We start from the raw sequence: 19,305 nt of genomic DNA, 5'->3' as shown, positions 1-19,305 counted from the left end.
GTGAATTGACAAATGGAAGATACTGTACTAGCTAGTATGACGTAGTGCTATGTGATTATGTTGTTGATATTTCATATCCTCCATTAACAATTTGAATGTATGGAAGAAAGTGGAAATATGTCTTAAATGAATACGGTATAAGAATGTCTTAAAGAACATCTTACATTTTTAATGGGACTACAAGTCCTTCCATAATTGATAATGCATACTGTAGATGAGATACGTGTATGTGTACTGACATAAAACCCACAAAGTAATCTCCATTATGTTTACCATGAACACACTTTATTCATCATGTCATAGCGATGCATTATTTCATTGAAAACAAACAGATAAAAAGGAAATGTTACAGTTTGAAACTCCTATCACATTCTACATTAAGCTGTAACCTAATATCATAACATTCTATTCAACATTTAAATAGAAACACAAAAATCACACGTCTACATTAGTTTCCTGCCATTCTGAGATGGTTATTTAAAGTGGTGTAGCATACTAGCATGCACTGTGAGTAGGCAAAAGGAAAATATAGCTTTACTGGACATCAAAATCACTGAGGAGAGAACTGAAATCTCATTGACTGTGTTACTCGATAACAAAGGTCTATTTTAAAAGCCTTGCATTGAGCATCCCATTGGTCATCCCTGTCATTATGTGCTCCTATAGCATACAAAACAGTCTACTATTAGAAAGCACATGGTACATTTAAGAGCTAATAGGCCTAACCCTTAAGGAGATATAGTAATATTAGTCTTCCTGCATGTCTCTTTTCATATGTGGAAAAGGGGGTACATTGTTGTATTACAGTTGTAGCAATAGGATAGATTTGGATACATTAGCATTTACATGGCACTTTGATGACACTATTAAACAGGTACCTTATGTTATTGGTTCTGAATAAATACACAAAGGCATGAATAAATACATACAATAATTCTCATTCTGAGTGGGCGGTTCAATTCCAGTTTAATTCAGCACCAAGTGCTGTTTTTATTTTGCTCACACACACATGCATATGCCGTGTGCACATTCACTCACACAAACACACACACAGTTAGCTGAGGGTGTGCCAGCCAACATAATTTGAGCACAATTCCTTTATTTGCCAAATGTCAGAATTCAATTAAATGGGGTGTTTCATCTGATCTGAGAATTCTCTTTGAGATCTATAATTTCTAGAGTGTATTTGCTTCTCTTAGGTGATAGTTGCTTTACAAAGTTGATATCAGTGATTATCATCAAAGGTGAACACTGGTAGCCATTGTCTCCTGCAGCGTTCACAAGATAGCTTTCAAAGCATTTTGAACATCTCCATACCTTTTCTCTCTCTGTAAGTCACAAATTAATTCCAAGAGTAGGTAAGAGAATGAGGAAATGTTTTATTCACCTTGAATTTGAATCCCTGTGTGTCCTTTATTTTTTATCCCTTGACATCAAAAGCCTGAAAGGCTTTCTTCACACATTCACCTGTTCTCCTTGACTCCCTCACAGGCAGATCTAAGTAACAACATTTAATAGTTACACTGTCCATTAAATAAGCCTTAAGCAATTGCATTGTCAAATACAAAATGATAGATACAAGAAGGTGGTGACAACTTGATCTCCACATTCTTAGTGAGATTTAACAATGGTCACTAGGGATCTAGAAAATCTGTATTCTATGCAGAGACAAGCACAACAGGCTAAGATCTGATGGTCGGACTTGTTATTGAAACTAGAAATTCTGACGGGACAAATATGTTGTGAAGGGATGGTGCCATGTGTGTATAAAAAATCTGGTGTGTGTGTTGGTGTGTTTCTGTTCCCCTCTTTTACTGAGGGAGATTTTTACGAAATGGTTACCCTAGAAACCAGAGAGCCGATCCCATTGGTCCCCTAAAGTGATGTCTTGTTGAGGTCAACCTTGACTGGCAGTGGTCCCGCTTCCTCGCTCTCCTCTGGTTGGTCGATGGCTACAGCAATCACAGGGGTCAGAAGGTAGGGGTTGACCTTCTGGACGTCATCCAGAAACTCCTTGTCTCCGTTGATGCTCAGCTGGAAAAAGGAATCAGTTATTCATTCAAATTGATAGAAATGTTCCCATTGTCTCTAGGCCTAATTCCCTCTCAGGCAAACACATGTTAAAGCTGGAATCAGTAATGGTGAAACTGCCACATCCATTTGCGATCTTACAACAACAAAGAAATTACTTCAAACAATAAAAAATGTTTGTTTCCCTAGGACATCATGCACACCATTGGATGCGCGATAGAACAGCAGAGTATGAATTGCAATTTTTCTATCAGGATGCTGGATGCTACTCTCCTCCATTTCATTAACAAAACAAAAACAATAACAAATGTTTGGTGGCTCTGTTTCCCCTAATGCAGATTCCAGCTTTAAAGTAACACTTCAGTGAGTTAACAATTAATCTAACAAATGGGAAATTAAGTTACATAGACGGTTAGCTATTTTTCATCTAAAAGACAGAGTTTGCCAATATGACACAGGTTTTTCGTGATGCTGTTCTGGTGCTGTGTTTACCTGTGTTGTGATGTGCTGTTCTGGTGCTGTGTTTACCTGTGTTGTCCCCCCCCTCCTCCCTCTCTGTGGATGACTTTGTCAACCACTTTGAAAAGAAGGTTGACGACATCCGATCCTCGTTTGTTAAGTCTAATGACACTGCTGGTCCTGCTCACACTGCCCTACCCTATGCTTTGACTTCTTTCTCCCCTCTCTCTCCAGATAAAATCTTGCGACTAGTGACTGCAGGCCGCCCAACAACCTGCCCGCTTGACCCCATCCCCTCCTCTCTTCTCCAGACCATCTCCGGTGACCTTCTCCCCTACCTCACCTCGCTGATCAACTCATCCTTGACCGCTGGCCATGTCCCTTCCGTCTTCAAGAGAGCGAGAGTTGCACCCCTTCTCAAAAAACCAACACTCGATCCCACTGATGTCAACAACTACAGACCAGTATCCCTTCTTTCTTTTCTTTCCAAAACTATTGAGCGTGCCGTCTTTAGCCAACTCTCTTGCTATCTCTCTCAGAATGACCTTCTTGATCCAAACCAGTCAGGTTTCAGGACTGGTCATTCAACTGAGACTGCTCTTCTCTGTGTCACGGAGGCTCTCCGCACTGCTAAAGCTAACTCTCTCTCCTCTGCTCTTGTCCTTCTAGACCTGTCTGCTGCCTTTGATACAGTGAACCATCAGATCCTCCTCTCCACCCTCTCCGAGCTGGGCATCTCCGGCGCGGCTCACTCCTGGATTGCGTCCTACCTGACCGGTCGCTCCTACCAAGTGGCGTGGCGAGAAGCTGTCTCCGCACCACGTGCTCTCACCACTGGTGTCCCCCAGGGCTCAGTTCTAGGCCCTCTCCTTTTCTCCCCTATACACCAAGTCACTTGGCTCTGTCATATCCTCACATGGCCTCTCCTATCATTGCTACGCTGACGATACACAACTAATCTTCTCCTTTCCCCCTTCTGATAACCAGGTGGCGAATCGCATCTCTGCATGTCTGGCCGACATATCAGTATGGATGACGGATCACCACCTCAAGCTGAACCCTGGCAAGACGGAGCTGCTCTTCCTCCCGGGGAAGGACTGCCCGTTCCATGATCTCGCCATCACGGTTGACAACTCCGTTGTGTCCTCCTCCCAGAGTGCGAAGAGCCTTGGCGTGACCCTGGACAACACCCTGTCGTTCTCCGCTAACATCAAGGCGGTGACCCGATCCTGCAGGTTCATGCTCTACAACATTCGGAGAGTACGACCCTGCCTTACACAGGAAGGGGCACAGGTCCTAATCCAGGCACTTGTCATCTCCCGTCTGGATTACTGCAACTCGCTGTTGGCTGGGCTCCCTGCCTGTGCCATTAAACCCCTACAACTCATCCAGAATGCCGCAGCCCGTCTGGTGTTCAACCTTCCCAAGTTCTCTCACGTCACCCCCCTCCTCCGCACACTCCACTGGCTTCCAGTTGAAGCTCGCATCCGTTACAAGACCATGGTGCTTGCCTATGGAGCAGTGAGGGGAACGGCACCTCCGTACCTTCAGGCTCTGATCAGTCCCTACACCCAAACGAGGGCATTGCGTTCATCCACCTCTGGCCTGCTGGCTCCCCTTCCTCTGCGGAAGCATAGTTCCCGCTCAGCCCAGTCAAAACTGTTCGCTGCTCTGGCACCCCAATGGTGGAACAAGCTCCCTCACGACGCCAGGACAGCGGAGTCACTCACCACCTTCCGGAGACATTTGAAACCCCACCTCTTTAAGGAACACCTGGGATAGGATAAAGTAATCCTTCTACCCCCAAAAAAAAAATTTAAAAATTAAAAAAAAAGTATAATTGTAAAGTGGTTATCCCACTGGCTATAGGGTGAATGCACCTATTTGTAGTCGCTCTGGATAAGAGCGTCTGCTAAATGACGTAAATGTGCCCTTGAGCAAGGCACTTAACCCTAATTGCTCCTGTAAGTCGCTCTGGATAAGAGCGTCTGCTAAATGACTAAAATGTAAAAATGTAAATGTTGTGATGTGCTGTTCTGGTGCTGTGTTTTGATGTGCTGTTCTGGTGCTGTGTTTACCTGTGTTTTGATGTGCTGTTCTGGTGCTGTGTTTACCTGTGTTGTGATGTGCTGTTCTGGTGCTCTGTTTTGATGTGCTGTTCTGGTGCTGTGTTTACCTGTGTTTTGATGTGCTGTTCTGGTGCTGTGTTTACCTCTGTTGTGATGTGCTGTTCTGGTGCAGTGACCAGGCTGGCACAGCTCAGCCACAACATCACCATGATGGACAGGAAGAGACAGGCAGCCAGGATCCAACGAGGCAGCCCAGAGCGCCTGAGAGAAAGGGGAGGGTTAGGTGATGATACAGGTCCTACAACTCAGAGGGCCTCTAAATCAGAGAGCACCAAATGGGTGGATTTGGGCAGACGACTGTTCTTCTTCAATATTTTTTGTCACCTTGACATGCAACCCAGGAAGTCATGCTCAATGGTGGGGTCCTCTGTATGTTGCTGGACTGCTGGGTGCTTCCCCTTGCCTCCCGCCTTGGCTGCTCCCTTCTCCCCATGTCCTTTCACACCTGCACATAGGTGAACACTTTGTGAGGAAGTGTAACAAATGTAACCTAATTTCACCCCTCTGGAGATCAATAAAGCATATTCAATTCAATGTAATCCTCCTTTAATGCATTGTATACTATATACCCTACAGGTCTTATTATGATTTGTACATTATGGGTCTCGGTGTGTAACAGAGCTGCATGCCACAACGCTGCATGCGGTTGGTGTCTCACCATGGGGTCTCTGTGTGTGGGAGTGGACCTGTGGCCAAGGCTTGTCTGCCACATTGGAGCGGGGAGCCTGCAGCTCCGGCAGAGTGTACTCGATCTCCGGTTGGCTCTGGTAGGAACAACAAACAAAGTCATTTCAGGCACTAGTAATTACACACAGTAATTCACTGAAAAAGTGACAGAAAAATGTATGTTTTACACAGTGAGGTTAGACCATAATGAAGTCTGGACTAAGAATACTCAATGAACAGCTAAACACGACAGGGAGAAATACACACAACTGCAGACTTAGATATAGAGAATACTGCCACATGAACTCAAACAAAGAGAGGACTCAATGATTATAGGAGAACATTGCATTTTTACAAAATGTGTGCCGTTGCAAGCCAGGCACTGTGTACCTCAGCCATCTGTCAAATTAAGCCAGATAGACTTCCAAACTACCAAACATTACAAAACAGTACTTCCAAACTACCAAACAGTACAAAAATAAAACCACTTAATCACACCTTATAATGGCTGTTCAGGTGGCTCTGAGCCCTCCTGAGGTGTCGATTGTATAGAGCAGATTGTATAGATTGTTCTTTGGCACACAGGTGGAGTTTTAAATCAGCATTTCTTTCTCTCTAACTTCATTAAAGGACTCCCTGGTTGCCCATTGCTGAGTCTGTCCTGGTTGGCTGCTCAAGAGCCCCCCCATTCACTCTCTCTGAGGGGAGTGAAAAGGTCACTTGACTGGAGAACGTGTCTGTGAAAAGAGGCCTTAAAAACAGCAATTGTGCACTACAGTATGTGAGCGAAAGTAAATAACTTAGAGTGAAGACAGGGTTAATCCCTATGTCTATACACACACACATTCAAGTAGGCGCGCACACACACACACACACACACACACACACATTGACCCAGCTCTGTCAGCAGAGGCATGATTGTGCCTTTCAATATGGAGACTGCGTTTCTGGCTCCCCCTGGAGAACTCATTAAAATAGGATTTTGGTTACCCTCTACTGAACCTTTCCCAATAACAAGATGTGAAGACAGGGGAAGTCATTTTTTAAAATAAAAAAAAGGTAAATTAAGTCATACAATCAAAATCTTGACACACAGGTCCATGCATAGTTATGGAAACTGAAAAGAAAATGTACCAATCAGCGTTTGAATAGTCTACGGGTCAATGAATTTGAGATAAGAGTCTAAACACATCTCAAACAAAGAGAAAAAGAAGAAAGCAGAAAATAAGTTGGTCAGATGTAGTTATTTAACTGAGATGACCTATGTGGTAGAGAATAAGGCTTGGTCTTACAAAAGGTCATAGATATTCAAGTCATTTCACAACCAGTTTTATCGACGCCAATGATTTTACGGAGTGCATTGGATCCAGGTGTAATATTGGGGGGAAAGGCAATGGGAAGAGAAGAGTGAACATCTGAGGATGTTAGTAGTTATTGGCTACAGACTAGAAATCTGTATCAGTAAACGTAGGCCTGCCTCCTGATGTACATCTGTCATGCATTATGCCACAGAATGCCAAAGGTGCTCTGGCTATAGAGGCACAAAGAGCAACAGGGAGGAGGGATCATTTTCCAATGTAACAATCTCCCTTCCCTTATTTGGTATTTTTGGGTTATTTGGGCTCACTTTCTTCTTAGGGAGGGGGATGTCATAGAGGTAGTATCTATGTATGTCCCTGTTCCTTCAAGGGGACCCTGCATCATGTGAATGTTGGACGCGGATGGAATTGAAACAAGACTCCAACCCCTTTTCCAAACAAGCGCTCTACCCCAATCAGTGATGAGAGGGGCCTGTCGGCTGTGTTTACTCCCTCTCAGCCCAGAGGAAACAGCTTGATTTTCCCTGATTACCTTGGAGGAGCACTCCTGAAACACTGGGAGGCTAGGATGGCATGAAAAAGCAGGATTAAGAAGGAGGCTGCCACTTAACCCATGTCAAATGTGGGCAGGAGAGGGATGGATGTTCCCCGAGCTGGAGCACAGCCCATTGTCTGAGATACAGCTAAAGGGAGCTGAGGAAGGGAGAATCTGCCACTTGTGGGACTGGGACTCAAACCGCCTCCCTCAGACACAGGTGGCTTGCCTGGAGCAATCAGAGAAGCTGCTTTGATCACAGTTGCATCCAAACACACAACCTTTTGGAAATATGAGTGGGTAACCCACATTGATATAGAACCCAGATGGTTTATGTGTGCTATGTTAGCCTTCTAAATGTAATGGACCGGGTATCAATCTTCAGACGTTTGTGTGACTCAAGACCACATTAGCCCTGTGAGCTAAAGCCTAAATAGCTTTTGAAATAGAGTCTCAGTTCTTTTGAAAGTCGTTTTGGGAATCACCTTCGCACATCACATAGCAAAATACACCTACATCTATTTGCTCCTAAGTGAAGTAAGTCTTATTTCTTCAAATGACTGATTAACTAAAGGAGAGCACAAGCAATTCCACTGTGAACTGATTCAAATAGAAATCACTTGGCCCAAATAAACTCGTTATACTGAACACTGCATGAAGACCAAGTGTAATTTATTCCACAAGGTGGCTCTCTCACTAACTCTTGAAAACTCATAGGAACTTGCTAATACATTTATTTTTGTCCGATTCACTTCAACTCCAGTAGTGCACTGTGTTGCCTTTGAATGGCCCTTTTTGAGAACTTAGTAAAACTGCTACATTATGTGGACAAACCGCTACCACAGTGGGTCTCCTAACGTTTCCTGTTTGTTTTGTATCACGCCTAAGGCTACAAGTCACCATAGCTCATTGCACTAAGTCCAGCCGTGCACCTGGTGATTGGATGGGTTACCAGTGGTGCACGGTGGGGACGGCTCCTGAGTCACACCTGGGCGGGCTGGGGGTCCATGGCCGGGTTGGGGGAGACCCCCAGGGGGTGCCAAACACCCCCCAGCCGTGCACCTGGTGATTGGACGGTTTTCACTACGGGAACCTGGGGACGGCTCCTGAGTCACACATGGGCGGGCTGAGGGTCCATGGCTGGGTTGGGTGGGACCCCCAGCGGGGGCCACACCCCCCCCCACTCGGATTCGTCCGCAAGGGGGTGCCACCTGTCATTTTAGGACGGTTTTCACTACGGGCTCCTAGGGAGTCCATACACCCTGACATCCTACTCAGCCATCTGCTCTGCAGAACCCACTCATTCTGAACGTCTGCAGTAGTGATTTGTATTGCAGCGGTGGCTTGTCTTCTCTTTCAGCTGTCCCTCAGCCTTAGTGCTTTTCTGTTGTTTCTTTACCCCCAGTCAATCCGTCAAGAGGGTGGGAGCCAGCCAGTTGCCCACTAAACACAGGCCTGCTAGCCAGCTCAGAGCCTGTGGAGCCTGCTTTCGCCTCTGCTAGCATGTGACTTCCATAAAACACAACCATCCATCCATAACCCCTAAGGCTAAAGAAAGAAATTGCACGAAGATTGCTGCCTTTTTATTACTGGATTTACAGATCTCGGTTGTCCTTCTCTATAGATTCAGCCAGCCTGTCTTGACTTAGCCGTCACTGATCAAGTAAACGATGTACAGTACTGATCCCACGCCCTTTTCATCCTGATGTTTGAGTTGAGTTCACCTCTGTTGCCCCCAAGGTTTGAATTACAGCTGTACCCCCTATAGTCACAGTGTAACTTGAGTCCTGACAGTGTCTCACCTGGAAGACAACCACCTTGCCGTCGTCGGCCTGCAGGTAGAAGGTCCAGGTAGAGGAGATGAAGCTCTGAGCAGAGCTGACGATGTCGTTAAACCAGCTCGACACGGTGTCCATGACAGAGGGGGGCTTGGGACGGTGGGCCATGGCCTTCAGCTGCAGGGAACAACAGGTTGAACTGTCTGAGCCTAGGTGCCATTATTTACTCTGGCAAAAAAGTAATTGTGTGTGTGTGTGTGAGTGTGTGTGTGTGGCCTACTGAATGACCATGCTAACCTTCCTCCTCTTGATCTCAGGTTCGGAGGGCTGGCTGGCACAGCCGGTGCTGCAGGCCTCCTGCTCCAGCAGCTTGCTGTATGCTTCCTGGCATGCTACAGAGAGAAGGGGGGAGAAAGAGAGCGAGAGAGAGAGAGAAAGAGCGAGAGAGCGAGGAGAGCGAGAGAGAAGAGAGAGAGGGAAAGAGGGGGGAGAGAAGAGAGAGAGATGGGGGAGAGAAGAGAGAGGGGGAGAGGGGGGAGAGAAGAGAGAGAAGGGGGAGAGGAGAGAGAAGAGAGAGAGGGGGAGAGGGGAAGAGAAGAGAGAGGGGGAGAGGAGAGAGAGAGAGGAGAGAGAAGAGAGAAGAGAGAGAGGGGGAGAGGGGGGAGAGAAGAGAGAGAGGGGGGAGAGAAGAGAGAGAGGGGGAGAGGGGGGAGAGAAGAGAGAGAAATGGGGGAGAGAAGAGAGAGATGGGGAGAGAAGAGAGAAGAGAGAGAGAGAGGGGGGAGAGAACAGAGAGAGAAGAGAGAGAGAGAGAGAAGAGAGAGAGAGAGGGGGGGAGAGAAGAGAGAGAGAGAAGGGGAGAGAAGAGAGAGAGAGAGAAGAGAGAGAGAGAAGAGAGAGGGGGAGAGAAGAGAGAGAGAGAAGAAAGAGAGGGGGAGAGGAGAGAGAGAGAAGAGAGAGAGGAGAGAGAGGGGGAGGAGAGAGAGAGAAGAGAGAGAGGAGAGAGAGGGGGAGGAGAGAGAGAGAGAGAGAGAAAGAGATGAAAGAGAAAAGACACAGGGGGAGAAAGAAAGAGAGCAAGAGCGAGAGAAAGAGCGAGAGAAGTGAGAGGGGGAGAGAAGAGAGAGAGGGGGGAGAGAAGAGAGAGAGAGGGGGAGAGGAGAGAGAGAGAGAGAGGGGGAGAGAACAGAGAGAGAAGAGAGAGGGGGGGAGAGAAGAGAGAGAGAAGAGAGAGAGAGAGAAGAGAGAGAGAGAAGAGAGAGAGGGGAGAGAGAAGAGAGAGAGGGGGGAGAGAAGAGAGAGAGGGGGGAGAGAAGAGAGAGAGGGGGGAGAGAAGAGAGAGAGGGGGAAAGAAGAGAGAGAGAGGGAAGAGAAAAGAGAGAGAGAGAGGGAGAGAAGGGGAGAGAAGGGGAGAGGGGGAGAGAAGAGAAGGGGAGAGGGGGAGAGAAGAGAGAGAGGGGGGAGAGAAGAGAGAGAGAGGGGGGAGAGAAGAGAGAGAGAGAGAGACAGAGCGAGAGCGAGAGAGAGAGATGAAAGAGAAAAGACACAGGGGGAGAGAAGAGAGGGAGAGAGAGGGGGGGAGAAGAGAGAGAGGGGGAGAGAAGAGAGAGCGGGGGGAGAGAAGAGAGAGAGAGGGGGAGAGAAGAGAGAGAGGAGAGAGAGAGAGGGGGAGAGGGGGAGAGAAGAGAGAGAGAGGAAGAGGGGGAGAGAAGAGAGAAAGAGAGAGAGAGAGAGAAAGAGGGGGAGAGAAAAGAGAGAGAGAGAGAAATGAAAGAGAAAAGACACAGCATCTGTTAGTCATTGCATCCCTATTCACCCCTCCCTACAGTCATCAATATCAGAACATTTGAGCATCTACTGCCGGGACCAGGGAGGACAGCAGATCACAGGATTGATTTTCAATAAACAAGCCACCCAACTGGGTGAACAGTTTAAATTGAGACACACACACAGGGTTCCATTAATGTCATGTTAGCCCGGGTACAGGCACATGATAGGCCGCGAGGTCGAATCAAGTGCTTTCTGGCCTTAAAGCACAGCTTGGATTTTTCTGTGCAAAGACTAAACCCAGGCCAGGGCCAAAATCATGTAACAGTACATGACAAAATCTTGAAGTGGATCACAGGTAGAATTGAATACACCCCTGCTCTTGGTGATAGGCTGCAGTGTAATAGACTGCCCTGTAGTATCGGCCTCATTGAGACCCCACCCAGTGAGTCAGGCTGCCTTACCTCCTTGACACTCCTCCCTGCTGGTGTTGAAGCCAGCATTGCCATTCACAAATTGACAGATGGAGTAGAGACGGCAACCACGGTGACAGGCATTCAGTATGGAGTCCTTCAGGAGAGAGAAAAATATAGGAGCTAATTATGGCTATTCAAACAAAGCAGATATCCTTAAAGGGAATGAGATATTGTCCTGGATGTGTGTGTGATTAATTAGATAGGCAATTAGATATGCCTATACCACAGAGATATTTCAATTTGGATAATGGCACAGATTAAATATTTTAAATGAGGTGAGGAATTATTGGTCTTAGATGCACACATGGAAAATACTGCAAATGGTGCCAGGGAATGTTGTGATGAGTGAAGAATAACAATCACTTGGTCACAGTTTTCGCCAAGCCTGGTTCTACTGCAGAATAACAAAACAGCGCCCCCAAGCGACTGACACAGGAACGTGAGCGACAAAGAGATCCCCCTATCCGAACATCAACGGTTTACAGGCGTATTACAGTGTCATGCGTGTCATTCTTTCGATTTACTGCGTTCTTCCCTGTTCGTTGTGGGTCTAGCGGGATTTTATTCTGACCCAGGATTCACGGTTCCTTTTTATAGGTATTTATTTGCTTACTACACAGTGGCAATTATAGTCCCATGAATAAAATAAACTCTGAACATTGTTCAAGCACTGACTATTTGTGACTAATGTGTTGTTCAAATAATACGCGCACATCAAAGGCATACTTTAGGGCCTATAAACTGGTGCAGTGTTCTGAAAACAGGTGATACCGCATAGTTCACTGTGATCCATTTTGCTGCTCTGCTCTGTACTGCCCTGCATGATGTCTGAACCACACCTGAGCTGAGCGGTGACGATGATGAGTAGTTGGGAAAATAATAGCCTGGCCGAGGGATTTACCGTTTTGGGCTATAGACACGAATCATCCATTAGCCTACTTACAGGCTATAAGTATTTTTCAAATTGTACATTATTTAAGATTATTCAAACATGGATATTCTAATCAATTAGATATTATTTACATATCCTGCATATTGCTGTTCATGGACAAATAATTGCAAGTGGCAATAGGCTCTATTGGAGAATGCCATGTTTGGTCTGGTGCCCTCACAACAATTTTACGACTGGGTTTTCTATGAACATCCAGGCGTTTTCTAATGAATGTGTAAAGCAATCCAGAGGAAGTAGGTGGAGTAGGCTATATGGATATAATGGAGTATCAGAGCTGTGGAAAGCATAACAATTAGATAAGTCATAAAACGATATTTTCGGCCAAATCGTGCATGATAATGTCCACTTAGTGCAGAAATTAAGTTAGGTAGCGTAGCCTAGCCTACGGATGATCCGATTTAGGATAAGCATGTCATCTAGTAAAAATGTGGGCCTTCGTTACGCATTGGCCATGCTACATTTACACCACAGATTGCCAGCATTTAAAGATTAAAGGGAAGTCTATCGGTTATCGATATGCCGTATTCAATTTCGGATACAGTCGTCGAAATGTAAGAACTTATTATAGTAGCTATTCAAGCACGAAAACAGACGTTTCGTCACATTGATATGTAGCCGAATATATACTGCTATTCTGCTATTCCTCAATGAGGTCTATATCATTTCCAAGTATCACTTACTTTAGCTGGGCTTTTGTTTTTGATGGTGATCTGGCATTGCTTTTTGCAGTAACTGATGTCGCCTAGTTGGTTGTCAAATAGATCAGAAGACGCAGCCGCCAGCCCCGCCAGAAGCAGCCAGATGACAGCGGAGACACTGCACACCCTGCCGCCGAACTGAAGCATTTCAAAGCCGGATTTGATCACCACAGTCTAGACGAGCACTGAGGCTTTTAGTGGGCTCTGGGCTTCTCTGATGGATGTTGCTTCAACCCGATTGCTATCTGCTTCGGTAATCTTGTGCTATGGTTTCGTGGTGTCGTCACTCCAAACATCATCACGCACACGCTGCTGCGCGCCCCCTCTCTGTGCGGTCTTCACTCCACACAGTGCAAATTCACTGAAGTGCATAGGCCTACAAACTAAGCATTAATAAAATGTATGATTGAATATCTATATCATGGGGTAAAAGAGGCATTATTTGCACTAAGTTATATTCTATCAATTATTTAACCAGTATGTAAGATAATGCCTATATTTATGCATAAAGATGCCTTCCCCTATTCACAAGGCATCTGTAAATAGGAGGAGATTGAATTATTGCAATAATGAGTCTAATGAGATGCAAGAGAGTAAATAATTAAGTATACAAATAAGACTAATACAGAGACCACACCTGATGGCACAATGCAGCTTATGAGGCATGCCAACTATTGACCCACAGTCTTTTATGCTATAGCCTGAACAATTATTATATTATAGGCCTATAATATACAGTGCATTCGGAAAGTATTCATACCCATTCACTTTTTTTCACATTTTGTTATGTTAGAGTCTTCTAAAATTGATTAAATTGGGTTTTTCCTCATCAATCTACCCACAATACCCCATAATGACAAAGGAAAAACAGGTTTTTAGAAATGTTTGCAAATGTATTACAAATAAGAAACTGAAATGTCACATTTACATAAGTATTCAGACCCTATACTCTGTACTTTGTTGAAGCACCTTTGGCAGCAATTGCAGCCTCAAGTCTGCTTGGGTATGACGCTACAAGCTTGGCACATCTGTATTTGGGGAGTTTCTCCCATTCTTCTCTGCAGATCCTCTCAAGCTCTGTCAGGTTGGATGGGGAGCGTCGCTGCACAGCTATTTTCAGGTCTCTCCAGAGATGTTAGATCGGGTTCAAGTCCGGGCCACTCAAGAACATTCAGAGACTTGTCCCGAAGCCACTCCTGCGTAGGCTTGGCTGTGTGCTTAGGGTCGTTGTCCTGTTGGAAGGTAAACCTTCTCCCCAGTCTGAGGTCCTGAGCAGGTTTTCATCAAGGATCTCTCTGTACTTTGCTCCGTTCATCCTTTCCTTGATCCTGACTAGTCTCCCAGTCCCTGCCGCTGAAAAACATCCCCACAGCATGATGCTGCCACCACCATAGGGATGGTGCCAGGTTTCCTCCAGATGTGACGCTTGGCATTCAGGCAAAAGAGTTCAATCTTGGTTTCATCAGACCAGATAATGTGACGATCCCGGCTGTCTGAGTCGGGTCCTGTCTGGTGACTAGTGTTCCTGTTCGTAATCTCCAGTTTCCCGAGGGTTCGGGAACGCTCCGGGGAGCGCTCTTGTTTTCCGCACCTGCATCCCATCAGCAATCTGCACACCTGGTCCTGATCATCACCCTTCTTAGGCTCTGGCCCAACATCCAGTTCCTGCCGGATCGTTAGCCATGAACAGTATGTTTGTCAGCGTATCAGTCTCTGAGCCCTTAGTGTTAGTTTTGTTGTTTTGCACCTTTTTGACTTGCTGTGTACTGACCTCCGTTTTGTTCTGTCTGCAGTCTCTCACCCGGAACCTTCACCCAACCTCTGCCTGATGGTCGGCGGCTGCCGAGCCAGTACCGGACCAACCACTGCACCCTCAACAACCCATCCACGCTACCCGCTCTGTTCCCTGGATTATTCAGCCTCACTCGGAATCTATTATAAACACTCACCTTTGTCTCCACGTACCTTGTCCTGGTCTGCTTCTGGGTTCGGGCTTAGTTAACCGTGACAGAACGATCCGGCCAGTAATGAACCCAGCGGACCTGGACTCTGTTCGCCATGCTATTACCCAGCAGGAGAAGATGTTGGGCCATCATAGCATGGTACTACAGGAGATCGCGTTGTCAGTTCGGAACCTTTCTACCGGTCTGACGGAGGTCCAGAACCAACGCAAGTGTCCGGTGGAGGATCCACTACCGGTTTCACCCATCTCGCCTGCCGCTTCTGAAGCTGTGTCCATCCGTGAGCCCAAGGTTCCGACGCCGGATAAGTATGAGGGGGAGCTGGGAAGATGCCGTTCCTTCCTTATGCAGTGTGGACTAGTGTTCGATCTACAGCCCTACTCTTATGCCACAGACAAGGCTAGGATAGCCTTTGTGATTGAGTTGCTGCGTGGTCGAGCGCTGGAGTGGGCTTCAGCCGTTTGGGAACGACAGGATCCCTGCATGGCTTCATACCAGGGGTTCACGGCCGAGATGAGGAAGCTCTTCGACCATTCCGTCCGAGGGAGGGACGCAGCTAGGCGCCTGTTTTCGCTTCGCCAAGGAACTCGCAGCGTGGCCGACTTCGTGATCGAGTTCAAGACGTTGGCTGTGGAGAGTGGGTGGAACGAGGAGTCTCTGCAAGCGGCCTTTTACCAGGGTCTGTCGGAGCAGCTCAAGGATGAGTTGATCTCCTATCCGGAGCCTAGTGACCTGGACAGCTTGGTAGCTTTGTCTATTCGGGTGGAGAATCGAGTCCGAGAGCGAAGGAGGGAGAAGCAATGGGGTCCGTCCAATCGATCAGCTTCTCAGTTCCCAGTCGGGTCGGGTGGTGGACCAGAACACGTCGATCATTCTCCACCACAATGGATTAGTGGAGAGGTCCTCTCTTCCGATTCTGAACCCATGCAAGTGGGGCGGCACGGGTTAACCAAGGAGGAGCGTCAACATAGACGTAGGACCAACTGCTGCCTCTACTGTGGTAGCTCGGGACATTACATCTCCACTTGTTCCCGGCGGTCGTCAAACTGCCCGGCTCGCTAAAGTTGGGAGGACTTTTAGCGAGCCAGTTTCAACCTCTCAGTACCTCTGTCAGACCCCGTTTCCGGCTACCCTTGTGAACAGGAATCAGAGCTTAGCGCTTAACGCTTTTATCGATTCAGGTGCCGATGGAAGCTTTCTTGATGCCGAGTTGGTGGAACAGCTGGGGCTTTCCAAGGAGCAATTGCCGAAGCCATTGAAGCGACCACTCTGAACGGCAGTAGTCTGGCACGTATCACGATGAGGACTGAACCGGTTAAGATGCGGTTGTCGGGGAATCATTCTGAGATGATTTCATTCTTCATTCTGCCGTCTTCCCATGTTCCTCTGGTCCTTGGATACCCCTGGCTGAAGGAACACAATCCCACGTTCGATTGGGTGACGGGCAAGGTAACGAGTTGGAGCCTTGATTGTCATGCTAACTGTCTCAAGACTGCCTGCCTCCATTCGGTTCCCAGTCAGGTGATTGAGGCTAAACCCCCAGATTTGTCCCTGGTTCCCGAGACATATCACGATTTGGGGGAAGTTTTCAGTAAGCAGAAGGCTCTGTCACTCCCTCCCCACCGACCATATGATTGTGCCATCAACCTGGTTCCTGGAGCGGTCTACCCCAAGGGAAGGTTATACAGTATCTCCCGACCTGAACGTGAGGCGTTGGAGACCTACATCAAGGAGTCCCTAGCTGCTGGTCTCGTTCGTCCCTCGTCATCACCCCTGGGGGCAGGATTCTTCTTTGTGGGTAAGAAGGATGGCTCTCTTCGACCGTGTATTGATTATCGGGGGTTGAATGACATCACGGTCAAGAACAAGTATCCCCTGCCCTTGATGAGTTCTGCCTTCGACTCCTTACAGGGTGCTACGGTGTTCACCAAGCTAGACCTACGCAATGCGTATCACCTGGTCCGGATCAGAGAGGGGGACGAGTGGTTGACGGGTTTCAATACACCGATGGGTCACTTCGAGTATCAGGTGATGCCGTTTGGACTGACCAATGCTCCAGCGGTATTCCAGAGTATGGTGAACGACGTCCTGAGAGATATGATCGGTCTCTTTGTGTTTGTTTACCTGGATGACATTCTGATCTTCTCGAAGGAACCTTCCGACCACGTCCAGCATGTCCGGCAGGTTCTGCAGCGATTGTTGGAGAATCGCCTGTTCGTGAAGGCCGAGAAGTGCGAGTTTCACGCCCACACGACATCCTTTCTCGGGTACATCATCTCCAGGGGAGAGATTAGGATGGACCAGGAGAAGGTTAGAGCGGTTCTGGAATGGGCCCAGCCCGGTACGAGATTGCAGCTCCAGAGATTTTTGGGGTTTGCGAATTTCTACCGCAGATTCATCCGGGATTACAGCCGTGTGGCCGCTCCGTTAACTGCCTTGACTTCCAGTATCAGGACCTTCAAGTGGAATCCGGAGGCGGATCGAGCGTTTCTGGATTTGAAGAGGCGATTCACCAACGCACCGATTCTCTCTCAACCGGACACGGCCCGTCAGTTCGTCGTTGAGGTGGACGCGTCTGATGTGGGAGTTGGCGCCATCCTGTCGCAGCGATGCTCCACGGACAGTAAACTCCATCCCTGCGCCTACTACTCGCTCGCCTTTCGCCTGCGGAGAGGAATTACGATGTGGGTAACCGGGAGCTTCTCGCGGTGAAACTTGCCTTGGAGGAGTGGCGCCACTGGTTGGAGGGGCGGAGCAACCGTTTATGGTCTGGACTGACCACAAGAATCTTGCTTACGTGCAATCGGCTAAACGTCTCAACTCCCGTCAGGCCAGGTGGGCGTTGTTTTTCGGACGATTCAAGTTTGCCCTGACGTTCCGACCTGGATCTAAGAACGGCAAGGCGGACGCCTTGTCCCGGATGTTCTCCAAGACGGAGGAGAGTGGGTCCAAGACCGAGACAATCCTCCCCCGGAACTGCGTCGTGGGAGCAGTTATGTGGAAGATTGAGGAGGAGGTGCTGGCGGCCCTTCGGACTCAGCCCGGTCCCGGTAACGGTCCACCCGGTCGGTTGTTTGTGCCTGAGTCGGGTTCGTCCTGCTGTCCTCAAATGGTCCCACGCCAGCAAGATGGCTTGTCACCCTGGCGTGGCTCGGACAATGGCGTTTCTTCGCAGACGTTTTTGGTGGCCTGCCATGGCCGAGGATACTCGGGGTTTTGTTGCTGCCTGTCCAGTGTGTGCGCAGAATAAGAGTACCAATCGGCCCAGCTCTGGACTACTTCACCCCCTTCCTATTCCCCGGCGACCATGGTCGCATCTGGCCCTGGACTTCGTCACTGGGTTGCCCGCTTCTGAGGGGAACACGGTCGTTCTGACTATCGTGGACAGATTCAGCAAGTTCGCCCACTTTGTGCCTATTGCCAAGCTTCCCTCTGCCTCGAGACGTCCGAGATCCTGGTTAGGGAGGTTTTCAGGGTCCACGGTTTGCCCAGTGATATCGTTTCCGACCGTGGCCCTCAGTTTACCTCTGCTGTCTGGAAGTCCTTCTGTTTGGCCATTGGAGCTACAGTCAGTCTCACATCTGGTTTTCACCCTCAATCCAATGGTCAGGCGGAGAGAGCCAACCAGAAGATGGAATCCACGCTACGCTGTCTGGTCTCTTCCAACCCCACCTCCTGGGTCTCTCAGTTGCCTTGGGTTGAGTATGCCCACAATACTCTTCCTACATCTGCCACTGGGATGTCTCCCTTCCAGTGCCTGTATGGCTACCAACCTCCCCTGTTTCCTTCTCAGGAGAAGGAGCTCTCAGTGCCTTCTGTTCAGGCCCATATTCGTCGTTGCCACCGGACCTGGCATCGGGCCAGAAAGGCACTCCTTAGAGTTTCGGACCGGTATCAGCTCCAGGCGAATCGCCGCTGGATCCCCGCTCCCACCTATACCATCGGAGATAGGGTTTGGTTGGCCACACGGGATCTTCCGTTACGGACTGAGTCTAGGAAGTTGTTACCGAAGTTCATTGGTCCGTTTGTGGTGGAGAAGGTGATCAATCCAGTGGCAGTTCGACTCAAACTACCGAGGACGCTCAGAGTCCATCCCACCTTTCATGTCTCCTGCCTCAAGCCTGTCTTCCTCAGTCCTCTGTTGCCTCCTCCGCCTCCTCCTCCTCCTCCTCGGATGATCGGAGGTGGTCCTGCCTACACGGTGCGTCGCATCATGGATTCCAGACGGCGGGGCCGGGGTTTCCAGTATCTCGTGGACTGGGAGGGGTATGGCCCTGAAGAGAGGAGTTGGATTCCGCGGCGACAGGTCCTAGATGCGGACCTCATCAGTGACTTCTACCGCCTCCATCCTGGCGCTCCGGGGAGTCCGCCCGGTGGCGTTCGTCGGAGGGGGGGTACTGTGACGATCCCGGCTGTCTGAGTCGGGTCCTGTCTGGTGACTAGTGTTCCTGTTCGTAATCTCCAGTTTCCCGAGGGTTCGGGAACGCTCCGGGGAGCGCTCTTGTTTTCCGCACCTGCATCCCATCAGCAATCT

The 19,305-nt window shown here is 48.3% G+C and overlaps 1 protein-coding gene across 1 annotated transcript; it reads right to left on the bottom strand.

The window, feature by feature from the left end:
• Positions 1 to 263: 263 nt before the first annotated feature.
• LOC121533515 (transmembrane protein 59) lies at positions 264 to 13,124 on the bottom strand. Its single transcript, XM_041839528.2, has 8 exons — positions 12,793 to 13,124; positions 11,149 to 11,254; positions 9,215 to 9,309; positions 8,942 to 9,094; positions 5,278 to 5,383; positions 4,944 to 5,064; positions 4,703 to 4,820; positions 264 to 2,034 (listed from the first exon to the last, which is right to left on the bottom strand). Exons 1-8 carry the CDS (start codon positions 12,955 to 12,957, stop codon positions 1,876 to 1,878), a joined length of 1,023 nt encoding a protein of 340 aa, XP_041695462.2. The 5' UTR covers positions 12,958 to 13,124; the 3' UTR covers positions 264 to 1,875.
• Between the last annotated feature and the right edge of the window lie 6,181 nt (positions 13,125 to 19,305).

This window comes from Coregonus clupeaformis, chromosome 20 (assembly GCF_020615455.1).
Source record: "Coregonus clupeaformis isolate EN_2021a chromosome 20, ASM2061545v1, whole genome shotgun sequence".
Lineage (NCBI taxonomy): Eukaryota > Metazoa > Chordata > Actinopteri > Salmoniformes > Salmonidae > Coregonus > Coregonus clupeaformis.
This window is presented reverse-complemented; position numbering and strand designations above follow the sequence as displayed.